This window comes from Thermobia domestica, chromosome 1, assembly GCF_964235325.1.
Source record: "Thermobia domestica chromosome 1, izTheDome1.hap1.1, whole genome shotgun sequence".
Taxonomy (NCBI): domain Eukaryota; kingdom Metazoa; phylum Arthropoda; class Insecta; order Zygentoma; family Lepismatidae; genus Thermobia; species Thermobia domestica.
Genome location: NC_137454.1, coordinates 56,348,987 through 56,370,555, shown reverse-complemented (window position 1 = coordinate 56,370,555; position 21,569 = coordinate 56,348,987). Strand labels below are relative to the sequence as shown.

At 36.9% G+C, this 21,569-nt stretch overlaps 1 protein-coding gene across 1 annotated transcript; it reads left to right on the top strand.

The window, feature by feature from the left end:
- Nucleotides 1–1,076: 1,076 nt before the first annotated feature.
- LOC145683167 (uncharacterized) lies at nt 1,077–1,712 on the top strand. The gene has a single exon (XM_081754545.1). It carries the CDS (start codon nt 1,077–1,079, stop codon nt 1,710–1,712), a length of 636 nt encoding a protein of 211 aa, XP_081610671.1.
- Nucleotides 1,713–21,569: the final 19,857 nt, after the last annotated feature.

Genomic DNA, 21,569 nt, shown 5'->3' with positions numbered 1-21,569 from the left:
TTTTTTCATGTTTTCGGCAGCCGAAAGGAAGGAAGCATTTGTGAACCCAGGTTGGTATGTACTTTTTGTCTTATCTTGGTGTCAGGAATCACCTCCCAAACGCTGTCGATGCTGTTTTGAAACACCTTTTATATCTTTCTCCACCAGCTTCAAGTGAAATGCTCCTTGAGAACAAATTCTGTTTAGTAAGACAAATTATGTGTCAATTGCTAAGTTTTGAATTTTGTACAAAACACAAAGAACCAACTATGTAGCATAGTTTTACCTAAATTCCGAAATTCCTAAAGAAAAAATCACAACTACAATGTCTGCGACAACTAATTTTTAACCCCAGAATTGAAATCAGATGATACAGGCATTTAGTGACTACACATATAAGAGCGTGTACAGAACTGAAACTCAAAATTCTCGACTCTAACATATAAATGACTTTCAGTTTTTAATATTGAATTAGAAATGAATGTCTATGCTACACTTCACAATTCAGTCAATAAGAAAGTAGAGTATATTAATTTGGGAAGCTTTATATCTATGTCTATATATCTATATCTAGGGGAGAGTTCCCGAAGTTGGACCGGTTCCTAGATTGGACCGCCTTATATTTTGAAAAGTAAATATATTTGAAATATAAGAGTTAGCTACACTGTTTGCAGATAAGGGAAGGAACTCTTGTGTTTACAGTTTCGCGCCACCTGCACGCAGTGAAGGTGAGAACTGCGAACGTGTATGTTATGCAGATCTGTTAGTCCTGGGATCGCAAGTGAACTTACATCATTAACAGGTAACTATAAGGGTTTTAAACTATACACGCGTCAAATGTGTTCTTTTAACTACAACGTGATGCATGTGCTTTAATATTTCAATGTAATAGAAAATTTGAGAACACGTCTTTTTGTTTTAACGTAGCAGTTGCCCAGTTTGAACCAGAACGTGTTGCCTGGATTGGACCGGTCCATTGCATGCAACCATTCTAAATAATTTCGTGTAGAGTCTATGAATAAATTTAAATAAATTGTATTACCTTGGGTAACTGCAAATATATTAAAGACGTGTTTCTCCGTTATTTCAGCTTAAAAATGGCCAAAACAGGACAATATGGCCAATGGAAGGAAGAGGAATTACAAATGGCCATTGCTGCTTATCGAAATGAAGATTATGGTTTAAATGAATGCAGCAGAGTATATGGAGTTCCTAAAGTAACGATTAGGCGGAATGCTCTTCAGAAAAATAGTATCGTTAATGGAACTAAGGGACTAGGAAGGCAGGCTACCTTCAACCCAGACATGAACAGGACTCTTGCGGAGCACATGATAGCATTAGAAGGGTGTTCTTTTGGACTGACGAATACAGAAGTTTGGCGATTAGCGTTTGACTTAGCAGAAAAATGTGGTGTTTCTCACACGTTCAATCGGGAGAAAGGTTTGGTTGGAAAAAAGTGGTTCTATGCAATTATGAGAAGAAATCCTGAACTTTCTTTGCGTCGATCAGAAACTACCTTATTTCAAAGAGCAAAAGAATTTTACAGAGAAAATGTAGGACTTTTTTTTTTTTATCTTTTGGAATGCAATGTGGACCAATTTCAAATCACAGCAGAGAGAATTTACAACGTGGATGAATCATTATTCACTACTGTCCAGAAACATCTACCGAAAATAGTTGCTGAAAAAGAAAAACATGATGTAGGTGCTGTTACAAATGGAGGGGCGGAGTGAATACTACAATGGTTTGTGCAGTGAGAGCGGCAGGTGTCTACATACCCCCCCATGATAATATTTAAAGCCAAAAAGTGGAATAGTGATTTTGAGATTGGTGCGCCTGTAGTTAGCATTGTCAAGATTTCGGATACAGGATACATAAACTCTGATTTGTTTGTGGTATGGCTTGAACATTTTAGAAAGAATACAAACTGCAATAAAGAACATAAAGTTCTTCTTTTGTTTGATGGACATACCACACACAGCAAGAACTTGGCAGCTTGGGAATTTGCAAGAGAAAACGACATTATTTTACTGCAGCTATCTGGTCACACTACGCACCGTTTGCAACCACTTGATGTTGCACTCTTTGGAACTTTGCAAACGTATTTCGTCCAAGCTCAACAAAAGTTCTTAAACACCTACAAAGGACATCAAAACAAACAATCAAATATTCCAGTTCTTTTGTATGAAGCATACGGCAGAGCAGCTACAGTCGTTAATGCCCACAGTGCATTTCGTGCAGCGGGGATTTGGCCGGTTAATCGTCACGTTTTTGCAGACCATCTCTTTGCTCCATCCAATGCTTTCTATTCTGATGGCATTTCTCAACCAGGATGTGAGTCTCCCAAAAAAGATCGTACAAAACAACAAAGCAGGTTACCAGCCATGCGAAGTCTAGAGTCAGAGCTCGAATAAGAAGACGAGAGGGATCGGGACAAGGATTACGTGCCACCTGCCTGAAGAAACTAAAGAACTTCAAAAATACCTTATTACAGATATCCCCTTTACCAAAAGCAATAGATCAACCAGGACCAGCCGGATCGCGAAGAGGCCGAAGTAAAGCACAGAAGGCTGCTGTAATCACAAGTAGTGCTTACAAACTAGAGCTTGAACGTTCAGCCGCGAGAAGAAATAAGATGATCCAGAGGAAGAAGCAGTTGTTTCGAATCAGTGAGAAGCAAACCAGTTGGTTTTGCTCCCTATGTAAGAAAAACAGGCAAGAGGATATGATTCAGTGCTTGAAATGCCGCCGTTGGGTCCACGCTGGTTGTGCAAAGGTGAAACCAAGTAAAAAAAAATATATATATATATATATATATATATATATATATATATATATATATATATATATATATATATATATATATATACTATTGTTCAACATGTAACGTTCTTCCTACTTCTTAAACACGCAAAGTAGATGCAATTTTTCATTTTGTACACAATAGCAAATTGTGTTAAGACTTATTTCAGTTTCGTATTTGAGCAGTGAATATTACTTTCATTATTTTTTTTTATTTCTTCATTACGTGAAGGTTCTGTAAAGGTAATAAATTTATCCTAACATTTATATTAATTGCACAAGCACTTCTGCGTTTCAATTGTCAAGTATTTTCTTTCATGTTGGAGAGCAAATTTAATTTATTCGCTAAAGCCTCTGCAAGGTCCATTCTAAGAAACGCATGGTTCAACGTAGGAAACTAGTTTCCTTAAATGGACCGATGTGAATAATTTAATTTGTTGGTAATAAATATGTTAATAATGAGTTTTTTGTTAAAATATGCACACCATTTTAAAGCAGATACAATATATTTTGAAATTAAAACATCATTCTCTTATTTAATTGTGTATTGTCTAGTTTATGTGGCAAATAGTGGTAACTGGTTCAAATTAGGCAACTCTCCCCTATCTATCTATCTATATATATATAGGGAGAGAGGGAGAGAGAGAGACTGAAAGCGTTAAATATTATTTCCCACTTTTTCGCTGCTTTTACTACACGTTAATAACGTCTTAAAACGAAGTTAGGTATTAGGACAGCAATAGTAGTGTAACTCTGAAATAATAAAGTATAGGGTGCCCGTGCAGTCATGTATCCCTCAACACTCAAAATGCAAAGAAATGTACCGTGAAGATTTTGTTGTATCCTTCATTTTTTCTTTATATGAATAGAACTAATTGTAAAAGATGCAATTCAAAGTTTAGCGTATCTAGAATTTGTCCTAATATTTTTCTTTTTAATCGTAAGAACGGTATTTTCAGGATTTAGTTGTAGACTTTGAGTTGTTACGTCAGGGGAGGGAAAGAATAAGTAAATTAATCATGTTACTATTTGGTAATGGCACTATGTATAGGTAATTGGATACAAATCACCTGCTTTTTATGTACGTATTCCCTGGTTTGAGTCATGGAATTCGCAGTCTTGAGCCACATAGTAAGGCAATTAACGAGATTCTTGAATTAGGAAATGAGGAATTCTAATCTGGATAGCTGAAGTGGTACATTGGCTGGATCTCTAGAATATAATTTAATTTGCGCCATTTGGAGTCTATTTTTTTTAAATTTTGTAAATGTGACAAAATCGTATGGTGGTGAGCTAAGACAATAAGGTAGGTAGCAAAGATTGAGAATTGATTTTTTTGATCAGGAAATCGCGAACACATGATTCACGAAACTGCTACTCCAGATGATTCCTGTCACTAATTTTCTGTCAACAGCGCAATGCATACCAGCGTTATTTGCTCCGATACTCCGTGACAATTGAGTCAACTGGTTTGCTAAGCACTCGAGCGTATATTCAGTGAATCCACTGGTGAACTACCCGATCGAGTGCGTGTTCGATAATTCTACTGGTCTGCTACCCAGTCGAGCGCATGTTCAATGAGTCAGTTAGTCACCCAAAAGAGTCAGCTGATATGCTATCTTTGAGTGTGTGTTCGAATAGTTTATTGGTAGGGTACCCAGTTGAGCGCAAGACGGATGAGTCAACAGGTCTGCTGTCCAATCGAGCGTATAATCGAATATGTGAGAAGGTAATCGAGTGTACGCATTTGGCATTCCGAAAATGGTCAAGCCTCGTATACGGTTATGCGTAGTTAAGCAAGTAAGTGAAATATAAAAGAGAGAATTTATGTAATGAAGATTACAATGTTGCAGTCAACCAACGGAAATATACTGATTGGATTGAAGGGTAACATTGTTTCAAGGATAGGTTTGTGCAAAACCACTGAATGCAAGCCACTTCCTCGTAGAAGTTAAAAGATAACCTTAAATGATACGATCTCAAAGGACATCTAAAGATTTACGTAGCACGAGCGTTGTAGATATCAGTTTTCTTTTAAACAAAATCTGGCAATTCTCTTTTAACTTCGGATAACGATCCAAAGCTTAGTGTAATTTATGCTAATGTTGCAGTGCTAGGCTTCGCGAGAATAGATTTAACTCTAGCTTTGTATTATTTAATCTGTCTTGAGCTGAACCAGAGTAACACAAAGCAACACTCCTACTCCTTTTCTGCCAGAGAGGTATATATTTAAACCCTGGCACAAATCACCAGATCCACTGCTTTCCCCTCTTGTATCTACAGTGTGACGTACCAAGTACCTTGTGCCTTTTCTCTCTATTTTTGTTCGCCCACTTGAGTTGTCCACTATTTCGACACGTGTCGAGTAGAATACCTTAAGTCGTTCTAACAATAGATTCTTTGTAGGCGAATTCACGAGATCCAAGCAGAAGAATATTTGAAGAGGAAAAATAACCAAATATTGCGTAAACACCTAGAATAAATAGATAATACGCAAGGTAAAATACTGTGGAACAACTTACATAATAGAATACAGAACATATCTTACTTTTAGTCTGGGGATGAGAAGGAATGAATCTTTTGGAGTCCAGTCTATGGTTAGCCATCGGAAACTATTGATTTCCAAGATTTTACCTAGTTTATAGCAATGAAATTCTGTGCCATCTTACGTAAAATGGTAATTTTACTAGTCTTAAGAAACTGAGGCCCATGACCTTCCTTTAATGCTCAGCGCATTTCGGTATTTGTAATTCCAAGCTCACTTTCTGAAAGATTACTTTATCTAGCTTTGGTCCAGAGTCGTTGGGAATCTATTACAATAAAGAAGCGGCGATGTACGAATCAAGAATGCCAGAAAATGAAATCTTTTGTTTATCCTTCTACGAATATGATTCTGGTGGGATGAAAAAGTTGCAGAAAAATCACAAGTAAAACTCACGAACACGCTGTTGTTCACCACAAATTCATTTGTTCTTGTATATAATTAAGGATCTCTTCACTAGAGACGATGCCAGTGCCGTGCCGTGGAAAATCAGCGCCCCCCATACATATATTCCAAGTAATTTTTCCTTTTTTCTTCCTAATTTTGCGCTCCCATACTACGGCGCCCGGGGCCGTCGCCTCGCTCGCGCCCCAAGGCACGGTACTGGACGATGCGCTGTACCACTGAAGCAGTGTACCACTAAAATTCTAGCAGTAGTGTGTTCAGAGCCAATGTGCTGACCACACGTAACCCAGTTGAATGTGAGCCATCTAGCTCCTCAGCGTTTGCAGCATTACATGTTTTTAATACTAAGTAAGTATTCGAATGTTCACTTCCAAATATAAACTCTGACAGCCCCGTCGAAATGTAGTTTGAGTTAATATAAGTTAGATTATCTTTCTGTTGCAAATTAACAACTATACCTCTCAAATACTTGTTGAGTTCAGTTCATTTTAACCTCAACGTTTCTTTCAGCAGCGTGGCTATATGAGACGGGACCTACTGATTAACATGGAATCCGAACTATATGAGCTTCCGCCGGGAATCGAACCCGTGTCTCCCACAGCAAAGGAGCGTACGCAGGAGCTCTCTCAAATAGTTGTACCAGACAAGTTTTAAAATTGTTTGTAGAAAATATTTAATCTTTTCTTTAAGTCCTGTCATTCATTAGGTTTATTCGAGAACATGGTCGCCCGGAAAGGAACAATTGTCCTCGCCTGGATTCAGGCCGTGCCGTTGGGAGGGGACGAGCATGGTGACAGCCCCGGGCGCCGAATTAACAGGGGCGAAAAATTCGGGAGAAAAAAGGAAAAAAGATTGCTGATTTTCCACGGCATGGCCCTGCCTGGATTTCTGAATAGGAATTTGATTCTTCTAAATAAATGTCAAAACATAGTACTTACTCCCGCTATAGTATTTAATACATTAATTACCGTTAATAAAATTAAGCAGTGTACCTAAATAATCGTTGTTTTCATGGATTATTATGGTGATTTCTGTGTGTGTTTGTATTCACGACTTCACTTGTAGTCGATCTTTTACCCCCCTTGGGAAAAATCCTGCCGGGATTTCTATTGGAGAAATTTAGTTTTGGATACACCATGCATCTTATTCAAAATTCTGCTAACCTCTTTTTTTCTATGCAATATAAAGCAGAAGTTCTTAACCTTTACCCTGGAGTGACAGCTAGTATTCCAAAAGCTGAAAAGATTAAAGAATGCTCTTCTACGCTGTACTGAATTGAAAAGTCGTAATATTTTGGCTTAAATATTGGTGAAATGTTAAAAGTTCAGATTTTACGTAACAGCTGTAGACCCACAGATTAACGTGGGATTCGTACTACATAAGCTGCCTCTGAGAATCGAACCCAGGTCTTCCGCGCCAAAGACGCGTATGCTAACCATCCCATAATAGTAATGCAATGCCTGATATACCTGATATGCTAAGGTTAATAGGGCTTCGGATTCCAGATGCACTGTCTTTCGGTCTCGAAACCATAACTCACCTACATAAATTGTAATGCTTGGTTTCCTGTGTAAGATAGAGGGTCACATATGAAAATGCTTTTCTTTGATCCAGTTTGCTAACACTATAGCAAATCATATGTCCGTGTATTAAAGGATGTATTGCATCGCAGGTAAAATATCGAATTTGGGGTCATGGTGGCTCAGTGCTAGAGCATTCGTCTCTGGTGCATGGGTTCCTTGGGTTGACCCCAGCTCCCTCCAACTGAGCTTTGTGACGGACAAACACTGTGCGCGTTCGTTTTCTCGTGGTTCTTCCCTTTCCTCCCACTTTCTTCATTTCATTGATTTCTCATCATTACCGTCTCTTTTAACCTAGCTAGCATAATCCTGGGACGTAAACTTAAATACTTCATTTCATTTTATTTCAGAATATCGAATTTCTTTTCTTACGCTGGATTTTCCACTGGATATAAGCTGCGTCATCCAGTGAATAATATCTCTATTTATTATTAGTGGATTCGAAAATTGGTCAGGTAACTTGAATGAGATTTAGCCAAGTTTCCATTAAGAAACTGAACTGATAGGTACATTAAGAAACTACAAGATCTCAAATAGAGAGCATTAGCTCTTCATTTTTCTACATTTCCTTCCTGAGTCTATGCCACTAACAAGAAATGTTATTACTCCTATAGTTTGACGAACTCTCTCGTGGCTAAGCGGTTAGCATACGTGCCTTTGGCATGGGAGACCTGGGCTCGATTCCCGCTGGGAGCTTACATTCGGATTCCACGTTAATCGGTAGGTCCACGTCTCATATAGCCTCGCTACTGAAAGGACGTAACCTTAAAATCAACTCAGCTCGTATAGTTTGTTACGTTATACTAAAACCCTAAGAAAAAATAATATCAGAATGCGTACAGAAATGTCTATACTGCTGAGAAAATACTTTACATGTAAAAATAGTTGTCATGATGTCATTATAAGAACTGAACCAACGACTTCCTTGGTAAGGTTGGTGTATTTTGCTACCTGATCTTTCAGGAAATTTATGAGTTCATTGCCATATATATTCTGTATCTTGTCCAATACACGTTTTTAAAATGTTCGCCAACAACGTAACATTCTCACACCTAGTATCCAGATACTTCAGACTTCCTTTTTTATATATACAGTATAAAATGAGAAATGAATAAAATTGTGGGGTAAATTAACTCGAAACTTCTGTTGTTAAAATAACCGTAGAAGATAGTGTTACAAAGCAAACAAACGGAAGAGACGAGAAAATGTGATTGACTTTATAATAAAACAGTTACTGGCAACACATGCGACAGGAGAGACAGCGAAAATAATCTTGGCAAAAGCACCCTGTCCACGTGGTAGCACTGAATGTTTCGACTGTGGAGGAAAAACTCCCATCTTTAAAGCATAGAGGTCTTAACCTGCAAAATAAAAACTTCACCCAAGATAAAGAAAGAAAGCAAAAGGCAGATAGAAACAAGAGGAAATAATGATGATACATCTTACGATGAACCCATTAGGTGGTCAGAGACATTTCGTTGAGTCATGTCGCTTTACTCTGTTAAGGGTTACTCTCTACTTGTGTCTGTTGAACGGAGAAGATACAGTTGGTTTCTTTTTCGTCTAATTTACTACCGAGAAGGAGAGAAAGAGCTACAGAGAAGGAAGAACATAGAAAGCAAAGACTCAAAGAAAAGTACTGCAATAAAGGGACAGAGAAAATTGAAGATAAAGAAAAATAGAGGTGATAAGCATCACACAAGATCATTTCCTTTGTGATTACAGAGCGAGTTTTTTTTTTTTTTTTTTTTTTGAAGAAAGTTGATGAAATGCCTATCTTGGTTCAAAATAAACAGAATTTATTTTTGGATGGCACATTATAAAACTTCTAAAATGGGCATTTATGTTCTTTTCGCCCAAATTGACAATTTTGGTGTAATGGTTTTCTTATACTATAAATACAGTGCTAATAAAGAAGCAATTATCTTTATCAACAACTATTATTAAATTATTATATAATTAAAGTGCTTCTTTATATCTGTTTTAGGACGAATATCATTATGTTTCGTCCTGGTTTGCTAGTTTCTTTCACAGTTAGACAACTAAAACTCTTAAGAAACAGGAATAGAGAGCTTGGGAAACTAAAGATAAAGGGAAATTGTAATGAAAGTCATAGCATGACATGATTCTTTGGTAATTTTGTTTGCAGCATTTGATGAGTTGATGTTGGAAACACCCATTCTACATCAAATAATCAGGATTTGTTTCGGCGATATACTGTGACCTCTAAGAGAGACAGATAATTACATTTTAAAGTGCTTTCAAGAAGAATATACATTTTCGTTTATCGATATGTATGTAGCTTACTCATAATATTAATTCCAAGGAATCACTCCATGTTTATGGATGCTACACAGAACAAATGAAGAAACAAAGCACTAAACGAAGATCTGAACCACTTCTGTATCAAATGTCGAGTTTTTCTGATACGTATAAATTCACGAATCTGTGAAAGTTATATACCTGGTCGTTACAAATGATTGACGCAATTTCATAAATTCACTGTAGCTTCATTATTGGACGAAGAATAAAATTTTGTCCAGCAGACAATTGAATGCAACAGAACTTTACAGATGCACATTACTCGTGAGCCAACAGAATTCAATTCCCCTGTAACCGTACAAAGATGATTCAGACAACAATACCGACAGGAACCATCAAACCGTCATTGCATGTTAAATGACACAAACATTTGCTGGAAATTGGCTCTGTGTTGTGAGAGAAAGAAATGAAAAAAAAAACGTGAATGGAGAAGGGAAGATGGTTCGGGAGGCCTTTCAGCGAAGTCCACGCAAATTAATAAGGCGTGTGAGGAGTACACAACTGCGAATCTTGCGTTTGACTAAGCATGATATCGTGTATAAAAGGTTACGTCTTAGAGCATACTTAATAACGAGCCTTATAGATATGAATTCGCTGTTGAAATGCTATCACAAATTGGTGAGGACAATGACTTCCTTTAAAAGGGTATCTTTTTAAATACGTAAGCTAAGTAGGCATAAGTGCAGGATATAGGGTGAAGAAAATCCACATCAGTTTGTAGAACACGAACGAAACACCCCAAAATTAAACGCGTGGTGTGCGTTGAGCAAAAATTTTGTCGTTGGCCTATTCTTCTTTGAAGAGGCTACAATGTCAAGAGCAGCGTACCAGATAATATTGGAAAAGTATGCTGTACCTCGTGTACCACAAGAATACATAATCCAACAAGACAGGGCTCCTACCGTTATGCCCATTGTATGATAGAATTGCTGGATAATCATTTCCAAAACAATTGGATTCGAAGGAGAGTTCCTATTCAATAGGTTCCGAGATCGCCTGCGTTGACCGCTAGCTTTTTACTTTGGGGATTCATAAAAACTTCTGTGTACCAGCCCAAATTCAAGATTTGAATGATCTAACAAGGAGGAAGCAGACTTTGGTAAGTGAACTTCGGGGCTATTTTGTACAAGGTGATAGTGCACATTGAAAGTGTTCACATTACAAACTGGGAGAGCGCAATGGCCTAATATAGCGGAGAAAAAGCGTCTTAAAGTTTTCGACTCGCCGCATATATCGTACGATGCACAAAGTTATCAAGTGACAGCGTGGCAGAGTCAGTAGCAGCTGTGACTCACGTGATAAGGGTCCCGAGTTTGATTCCCGCTGGAGTCAACTTTTTTTACTTCAACCAATAAAGTAGTCATTTGTAGCTACAAGTAATATGTTAATTCACCATATGTTTATAATTAATTAAACCAATAGAAATATTGAAATCAGTTATAAAATCTTTCAACGTTCTATGTTAACTAGCACCTACTTCGTAAATATATTGATATCACGAGTTATATTATGGTTATCACGGTCGTTTTGTAAAAATGTTCTTGACTCTTTGTGTCTACATCTGTTGACAGTGTGAGAATTACAAGGGGAATAAGAAGGAAATTCCCTTTGGAAATACTGGATGTTGATATAACCAAAGGAGATTTCCCCCTTATTTCCCTTGTAATCAGCGGCGCAAATCTGTCTTCAACATTGGAGCGGATGGGTAAGACCGTTCCCATATTTTTTTAAACGATGTTCAAAATATTTATGAAGTCGAAAAACAATTGTGGAAGGTCAGGGGAGCAGAGTTGTCTTCAACAATGGGAGGCGGGCAGATTTGAGGCCTATTCTGGAGCGATATCAATTTCATCTCACTTTCCTTTGTGGCAATCGGACACAAATCATCACATTTCTCCTCAAAAAACATTTCAAATTGGATTATTGGGAGTACAGTCCCCCACTTCCAAGATTGGAGGGAACATGTCCCCCTCATCCACCGTGCCATTTGCTTATAATTCACACACTGTCAACAGATGTAGACACGAAGCTTCAAGAACATTTTTCACAAAACGACTGTGGTAAACATAAAATAACTCGTGATATCAGAATATTTACGAAATAGATCGCATTTCGTTGGTAGTTAACATGGAACATTGAAAGATTTTATAACTGATTTGAATATTTTTATTGTTTTAATTCATTATAAACATATGGTGTATTAACATTTTACTTGTAGCTACAAATGGCTACTTTATTGGTTGAAAAATAGTTGACTCCAGCGGAATCGAACCCGGGACCCTTGGCAAGTGATTCACAGCTGTTACTGACTCTGCCACGCCGTCACTTGATAACTTTGCGCATCGTACGATATATGCGGCGAGTCGAAAATTTTAAGACGCTTTTTCTCCGCTATATTAGGCCATTGCGCTCTCCCAGTTTGTAATATGAACACTTTAAATGTGCACTATCACCTTGCAAAAAATAGTGCCGAAGTTCATTTACCAAAGGCTGCTTTCTCCTTGTAAGACAAAGAATTATGGGTGCTTGTAGATCCGTGACACCTCAAATGTTACGTAACAACTGGAGGAAGAATTAGTACCGCCTTGAATATTTGCCGAGGAAAAGAAAGGGCACACGTGGAGTTGAACTGAGGTGAGTTGAGTGACTTTCCTGCTGGATATAAAATTCTATTTTTTCCTCTTTCCGAAAAACAAAACCGGAAAGATCTATCACTATTGGTTCTCGAGTTATTCAAATTTCTTGTTGGTGTATTTTCATTCGAACACACACACATACACTATATGTAGGTACGTGTTTGGAAAAACAAAATGTAACCTTCATAGGAAAGTCGCCAGTGCTTGGAAATCCTGGCGCTGTTCTTTATTAAACCCTTTCACTTTAGATTATTCTGGCCTTCGTTAGTCTAACAGAATACCGCAACAAACAATGACATATCCAGGTTATCCAAGGAGTCTCAGACAAAATGTGACCTCATATTTTTTAACGTAGATAAATGTAAAACCAAAAATAATAGTAAATGGGATTGTGTTATTTACAGTTTAATTTCTGTAGTGACGTTAAGAACGTTGTTGAGACGGTGCCATTCGAAGAGATATTTGTAGCTGTGGGAACGGTGACAGGGATTTTTTTTTCTTTCGAATAATTAATACATGCTACGAATTACTTTTTCTTTCTTTCTTTTGTAAGTGCCTTAATTTGTGAACTATAACTAGCTAGATGGAGAGGGGGACACGATGGCTCAATGGGAAAGCATTTGTCTATGGTCCGGGGGTCCCTGGTTCAATCCTGGGTCAAGTAAGTTTGTGGTGCACAACATCGTGTCCGTGGATGTTCTCGGGGTACTCCCGTTTCCTCCCACATTCTCGTTCCACCATTTATTGTATCATCGTTCATTTGCCTTAGTCATTTGTCTTCCTTAGCGTAAAGAGCATAACCGTGGAACGTTAAGAGTCTCTATCACTGCGAAATTAAAATACCGCTAATTTTACAGTAATTATATGATATCTTCAAATAGATAAAAGATAATCGAAAAGTGGACCAAGACCTCCCTAGACGATGTTCTTTTGCATGAGGTACCGTTATCACGAGTCACCTAGTAGCTTTCCGTTTGCAGTTATTTAGAAACGCGAAAATAAATGCCGATTTTGTATATCGGCTGGAAATTGAAAGCAGATAAATTAGTCATGATAACGGTATCTCACGCAAAATAATATTGTCTAGGGAGGTCTTGTTCCACTTTTCGATTATCTTTGATCTATTTGAAGATATCACATAATTACTGTAAAATTAGCGGTATTTTAATTTCGCAGTGATGAGGCCTCTTAAGCTGAAATTTCATTTTCTTTCTTTTTTTGTCAGAAACTATTATCAACGCATACTGAATTTTCTAGTTTTACGCCCCAGGGTTATGCTGGCTAGGCGAAAGAAGACGAGAATGGTGAGAAATAAACGAAAAGGTGGAATTGAGAAAGTGGGAGGAAACGGGAGAACCCCGAGACAACCCACGCGCACGGTGTTTGTTTACCACAAAGTTCACTTGGCGCGAGCAGGGATCGAACCAAGGACCTCATGTATCAGAGGTGAACGCTCTTTCACTGAGCCACTGCGGCCCTGAATTTTCAAATAGTAAGGAATAAGTGTGCAAACAACATTTCATAATATCATCTCCGTATCACAATAAAATGCTCAAAGGTACATCTCAGTGATCTAAACAAAATGATATATTTTAGTGTAAATCCTCATGCGTAGTTTTCGAGAAAATCACGAAAATATTTTTTAAACCTAATAATTGGTGCTTTGTGCAATAGCCATCCTACATATTAAGATAGAACTGATCCTGAAGTACGTATACCCATATCAAGCATTTCGTTCTGTCGCTGCCTAGAGGTCAGTGCACAGTACTGTTAATTAGATATAATTGAAAATTATAAATATGATAGACAACATCAAACTGACCTTATGGTAAGCTTGAAGGTAAATTCTGATGCGCAGTTTTCGAGGAAATTGAAAAAAAAAATTGTGTGTAGAAAAATGTATGTCGTTCGTTCTCAATAACAAATTAAAATTTTCATTGTGTTGGAATATATTTTTATTTGTTTATTTACTGTATATATAGAAAAATCAAATGTTAACAGATTGTAACTATTGTTGTTTGATTTCTCCTAACTGTAACACGACAGTCCTAACAGTGATTGGTATTCTCCTGACGGTGACACATTTACTCTTAACAGTGACACACATAGTCCAAACAGTGATACATATTCTTCTGACGGTGACGCATGCACTTCTAACACCGACACGTATTCTCCTAACAGTGACATTCTCCTAAAAGTGACGCATATTTTTCTAACAGTGACGTATATACTGATAACAGTGACGCATATACTCCTACCAATGATACACCTAGCCTTAACAGTGACACATATTTTCTTAACAATGACGCGTAAACTCGTAACAGTGATGCATGTAATCATATCAGAATGACGCATATACTTGTAACAGTGACACAAATAGTCCAAATAATGACACATGTATTAGCAACGATGACGCATATACTTCTAACGGTGACGTATATACTCGTAACATTGACGCATATTCTCTAAACAGTGATGCATATACTCCTAACAATGACGTATATACTCGTAACAGTGACACATATTCTCCAAACAGTGACCTGCATAGTCATAACAGTGAAACATGCTCCTAACGGTGACACATATATTCCTAACAGTGACACTTATACTCCTAACAGTGGCACATGTATTCCTAACAACGACACGTATACACCTATCGGTGACACATATCTTCCTAAGAGTGACGTCTCGTTACAATGATACACATTAACAGTGACGCATATACTACTCGTGAACACCAGTGTTAGTCGCTTAAATGAACAAGATATTTCTTCGATTTTCAAAATCGATGTAAGCCGTTCTTGTATAAAACTGGTTTTACTCTTCAGTATAATGGAATGTCTAATATAGGACATTTTTAGATATTTGCACAAAAGTCAATCAAAAAGGTAACACAGCTTGGGGAAAATAATACATTAATGCTACCTATCACATACTCTTTTTGACTTAGAATATCTAGAAAAGGTATACTGCAAAATCAATTGAGTTTTAGTTGTAGTACGTAAAGTCCGAAACAATACCGTAACAGCGCGTAAACAGTGTTTTGTTTTATCACACTGCCTTCTATGAATGCGTCTTCTTATTTCATGTTTCCTTCCTTTTTAGTGTTGCTAACGATATTCCTTCGATTCCATGACTCCTCGAGAAAACATAATTTAAACATGATATGTATAGCTGCGCTGTACGTTGTTCCCTTTCTCTCTTTCTCACTGAAGTACAGGTAGTAACTTTAGATGACATATTGGTTTCTCCTCTTTCAAACAGCATCGTTATTCGATGACAACTCTATCTCGTGTTACTAACAGCAGTTAAAAAATACTGTCGATCACAGAAGGACGAAGGAAAAGATAAATAATTTATTGTCGTTGGTAGACGACTCAGAACAAATAAATTGGGCAACTGAAAAGGAGAGAATAGTTTTTGAATTCTGAGAACGCAGGGATGTCCACAAGTAACGGGTATACACAAAGTGTGTCAATCAGCTTTGAGAGCGTTCCAGATATAGTAATTTTAGGTATTGAGAAACATTAAAAATAACTTAAAATGTGTAAATTTTATAAGAACAACACGCTGGGTGAGAAACTATTAGGGATAAGATCCATTGAGTAAGTTTAAAGCAGCTGTGATACTTTTGAGTGACCCTAACATGTGAATCTAAGAATGCACTCCATGGATCAAGAGGGGATGAGCATCACTGAGAAAGGTTCTATGTACAGGGTGTTTCAGAATGAATATCGGGTTTTCAAGGCTTTGTAGTGTGTATTACACATTTAACCTACAATTATGAATAACCAATGGCGGATCCACGGGGGCGATCACCCCTTCTCAGAAGAGGAAAATTTCTTAGTTTTATATATAAATAAAACCCATCCAAGAGTTTGGAGCTCTTAAAAGTATCTCTAAGTATAGGTATTACACTTCCCCCCCAGAAATCCATCCTAGATCCGCCCCTGTGAATAACACACCAAATGAAAAAGCAACTAAAACAGTTTTTTGCTACAAGTGTTCAATGTGAGCATCATTCATCAAACGGTACACTTCAATTCCATAGGCGAATTTTTCCCAAACCTTGATCAGCGTATTTGTAGTAACACCTGCTTCAATTCTCTTTCTTAAATTCCTCAATCTCTTTAAACTTCTCCACACAGACATCACTGGAATTGCTAATTCACAACTAGCTTTCCGAATGGATTTCTTGGGGCTACGTGTGAAAGACTCTCTCACTCGTTCAACACATTCTTCAGTCACTCTTGGTCGTCCTGTCCTCTTACCTTTGCACAGACAGTCGGTGTTTTCAAACTTATGATACTACTTGATAGATTGCAGTTGAACTTAATACGAAAATCACGTTGCACGGTAACTACAGATTCAGTGGCTTTCTGCTTACTAGTTGCCATCTTTGCTACTAGCGCTTTCTAACGGCAGACAGAAGAAACAGTGCATCCGCATGCGTGCATACAAAACTGTTCGATTTGTTCTTTCATTTGATGTATTATGTATTATTTATAAGTTAATTGTAATAAATATTACAAAGCCTTAAGACTCCGATATTCATTTTCAAACGCCCTGTATAATTTCTGCATAGCCTCTCAATACTATACACTTGAACTTTAATGTACTGTAGTGATAGGGTTGCCATATGTTCATATTTTTGTACGGACTGTTTGTATTTTTGGACCCGTGTCCGTACTGTACAAAGCATGAAATAGGAAAATGTCCGTATTTGACAGTTTTGTAGCTGCTCGAAAATTTCCGAGTCAGGAATCGCTAAAATCTTGGGCAAAAAGAAGTGTGTTCTCATCATATAACTTATATTTTAGTTACTATTAATAAAGTAGGTTATATTTTTAAAAAGTGTCTCATTTTTCCATTCCAGGGTTTTTTTGGTTAGATTTAATATATGTAATTTAATAGCATGACTTATTATATTTGTATTAATGAAAAAAGAAACATGTTAGTTTTCAACGGTGTTTTAAGTATTACAGCAAACAATTGGTGATAACCTAAAAAGGTGACTTTTAGGTAAAAATTTCAAAATATTTATTCTGTGTTTGGGCACCGTACCTTTGATGGGTCGTCATTTGAAGCCTTGACCATATTTTGGATCAAAAAATTATGGCAACCCTATGTAGTGGTGCTTTTATATATACAGTGGAAACACTTTCTCCTATTTCTGTCACGAGAGATACTTGTATTGCAGGCTCTACATCATAACGTATTTTGTGCATTGTTTAAAAAGAGAAGAAAAGAAAAATCACAGAACGAAAAATAGGTACACTCATGTCCAAAACTATTGTCGCATGTCTATAAATATGTTGTTGTAGGAATATAATTTGAAGACGAATTCGCCCGGTATTTCGTATAATGTTAGTATGTGTACAATCGGTAAAAGTCATGTATGTGGCAAATTTCATGTCAAAAGAGCAGTAAATAAGAACAATAAAACGAAAATAAAACTTTTCTTGTTCATTTACCAGCATTTTGTTTTATTCATTCTAATTTTCGTATTTATAATTCTTTTCCTGTGAATTTTACCACAAATATACATTTCCCGATTATACATATACTATCAGTATTAAAAGTACCCTGCAAAATCATTATCAAATTATATTCTTACAAGCAGACAGTTATAGATATGCGACAATCATTTTGGACATGAGTATACATGGAGGCACCATATCTCAAATATACCAAAGTCCAAGGGCGGATCCAAGGGGGGCTAAGGGGCTATAGTCCCCCCTTGATGCTCAGGTTTACACTGGATAAAATGGGCTTCAATTCTGCTTTACACTGAATAAAACGGCAAATTATGGTTTAGCCCCTCCCTTTATCATATCCTGGATCCGCCACTGCCAAAGTCTCTCTCATTGGATTCCAGACTATGTGAGCTTATGCTCTTTGTGTTAGACGTTCTTTGTTCCTTGTTCTCATTAGTTTTCTCCTCCTGATTCTTATAATTTGCTTGCGTTTAGCATCAATTTCGTCCAACTCACAGAACAAATCCGCAATGTATTATTTCAAAATGTAAACAAATTTATTATTTATTTTTTAAAAATTATAACAAAGAAACAAATGCACACGATGCTGTAGAAGATACAAGTTGTCTGGATTATATGTAACTGGCGGCTTTTAATTCGATATTTAATTTTATCTAAACAAAATGAGCTCTTTGTCCAACAAAGCATTGCAAAAGCAAAATTTGATGCAACACATTTTTATACTTACACAACCAATACAACCTTTTATTTGTAGCGCGGAGGCGGCGCTAGTGTCGCTTTTTTTTAAAAAAAAAATGCCGTCGGTACAGAGAAAAGCACACAATATGAGTAGTGGTATGTTAGGACGAAAAGGGTTAAAGATCTATTAAGTTCCCCAGTTACATCATTCACACACGAAACATAATGTTACAACTGGATCTGGATGGAACACTGTCATATTGGAGCCGACAATTAAGAGTGTCTAAATAAGGAACTGTCTAACCATCTCGCGTACCTAATGTTACCCATCTATACTTCTTTCTTTGGGACACATTAAAGACATAGTGTATAATAATAATAATAATAATAATAATAATAATAATAATAATAATAATAATAATATGATCTACAAGAACAGAAATACCATATTCGGAATGCTCTTGCTTCTATAAATGCTCAGATTTCGGAACAAACTGAGCTCATATGGAGCTATACTGGGCTGTAACTGCGTCGATTAGAAATTGTGGAAAATAATTTAAAACACAATTAATTCAACAGACTAGTTAAAATTGTATTTGAATCGATTTGTGAAGAGAGAGCCATCCTCTTGGACCGAAAGCTAGTGTACACTCCGGCATTTAGCCAATGTGATGGAAAAACCAAAAGATGATTTCTGTCAAAGCGGCTCCTAAAACATATTAAACACAAAATTTATCACTTTTAATTCCAAATGTTGCTAATCGCACTACCTAGGTTCATAATAAACTTCGATTTTATTATCAATATGGAGATATTTGTCTGGTTAGTTTCTCTATCAACTGACTGAGCTGGATGCTACTGTATTAAGAGAAAGTTAAGAGAAACTTTTTGACCAAAAAGACACACGCAAATATATTAATATGAGTGATGTAAAATGGACAGAATCATGAACAGTTAAACTTTTACCAGTGCGTATGTTACGCACGTTGTAACTTCATTCACATCTGAGGATAATTTTGAACCTTTTCGTTCTATTACAAAAATCAACCTGATGGCTACAAGACTTAATATCTCTGCTTTTAAAAAAGATTTTCTTTGACCATTTTTCATTAGCATAAATAACCTCAATATTGCGGAAGCTCTGTAAGAGATTAATGGGAGCTTGAATCAACAGATTACGTCGAAGTGTGGGTTATCTTCGTTGGTGACCTGACGCTTCACGTGCGTAATGTAGTGACGTCAATAGTAAAGGCAAAAGGGAACGTCTCAAGAACAACAAGAAAACATTTTTTTTCTAACGTCGAGACTTCTCACTGAAGTTCTAAAAGGGAGAAAAGCAACCGAAGAATCCTCCCCGGGAGGACAACAAGCAACTATTTCGAAACCTTTGGCGATGCAATATTTGCTTGAGACGACAAGCGATAGACTAACCATTAGGAACAGAAAACACAGTAAACCGGCATAACGTATTTTTTTTGTAGGTGTTTTTATTTTGTAGCAGAAAAATTACCATGCAGAGACGGCTGTTGACAAATGCTTAGTGGCAACACAGGATAGTGGCCAGGTTCAGACCGTTCCTGGACGGTGGCCAATTTAGTGGATGCCAAAGAAGTTTTACACCTGATGAGGGCAAAGAGATTTTTGCTGAAGGATCTTAGGACGCGTTGCCAGATCTGAAGATTTATCGCTAACACTACAGATGTTTGCAAATTCTCAACTGAGAGCTTGTTTTCATCTTGAAATCTCAAGACGTTGAAAGCTTTGGCGGAAGAATAGGAAAAGGATTCTTATTCAGAACAGTAACCTAACCATAGTTGAGTTGCTGGAATGTAGATAACCAGAGAGAGAGAGAGAGAATTTTGATAATATGTGTGTGGAAATGATTGTAAGTTGTAAAAGTACGTATAAGTAACGTTCACGTTCTACGAATTGTTAATGGTTCTAATTAGAGGTTGAAGTGAACAATCCTACAAAGTAACTTGTTTTATTACAAACACGATTCTCACACATCGCTCTCTACAACTAAACTTTTGGGTCTACAATTAGCTCATGCGGTATTTTGATTTTAATAAGCAACTCAGCGAAGCAACTAATTTTGTTATAATACAAAATTCACAGAGTAATAGTTTATATAGCTATTTATTTAATTTTAACGTAATTAACTGGCTCATACTAGCTTTGATATCTTAAATAACTTACACTAAAAATAGAAAATCGCTGAGCAAAGCAACGCTTATTTTAAAAATAATAAATGTGTGACAGTTTCGCCAATTAACTGAGTATACTGGCTTCGTGAGACACTGTAAAAACAAGAGAGAGTTGCATCTAAACGGCGTGACAAACATCTTGGCATTTGAAGGCGGCGCTCCAAGTTCCCTTTAAATGCTGCTAGCAAATGAGAGGCCAGCGGTATTGCCACGTTTATTTTGTACACATCCACGTCTATTCCCTGTCACCTGATCGCGCTATAGTTTGTCTACATAGCCATAGCCACATCCCTTTACCACTTGGCAACGTCGCGCCAGAGCTTGCGTTTTATTCGTTTAGCTGAAATGCCAAGATGTTTGTCACAGACTTTAAATATAACAGGATCCCAACAAATGATTCTGAACGCTAATTGGCTGATTAAAACAGACTCAGCCAATCATAACAAAAGTTGACAAAAATGAAATTAAACACCGCAAATCCATTTCCCTCTCTAGTCTGTTTTGATCAGCCAACCAGCGTTCAGAACCATTTTCTGGGATCCTGTTATATGTAGATGCAATTCTATCTTGTTTTTACAGTGTCTCACGAAGCCAATATGCTCAGTTAATTGGCGAAACTGTCACACATTTATTATTTTCAAAATAAGTGTTGCTTTGCTCAGCGATTTTGTATTTTAAGTGTAAATTTTAGCGTCTATATATCCAATGTAATTCATTTACATTTGCAGAATACAGAATGCCGGTGATAAGGTAACATAACAAAAACGACAATAAATATGCTGGGAAAAAAGAAATGAATAAATCTAGACAGAATGATAAGGAGAAAATATGTAACGAAACTTGGCAAGAAGAAAGTTGAGAAAATAAATAATAAATATTTGTCGAAACAGAGAGAGATGCATTGTAATAGATATCTTGGG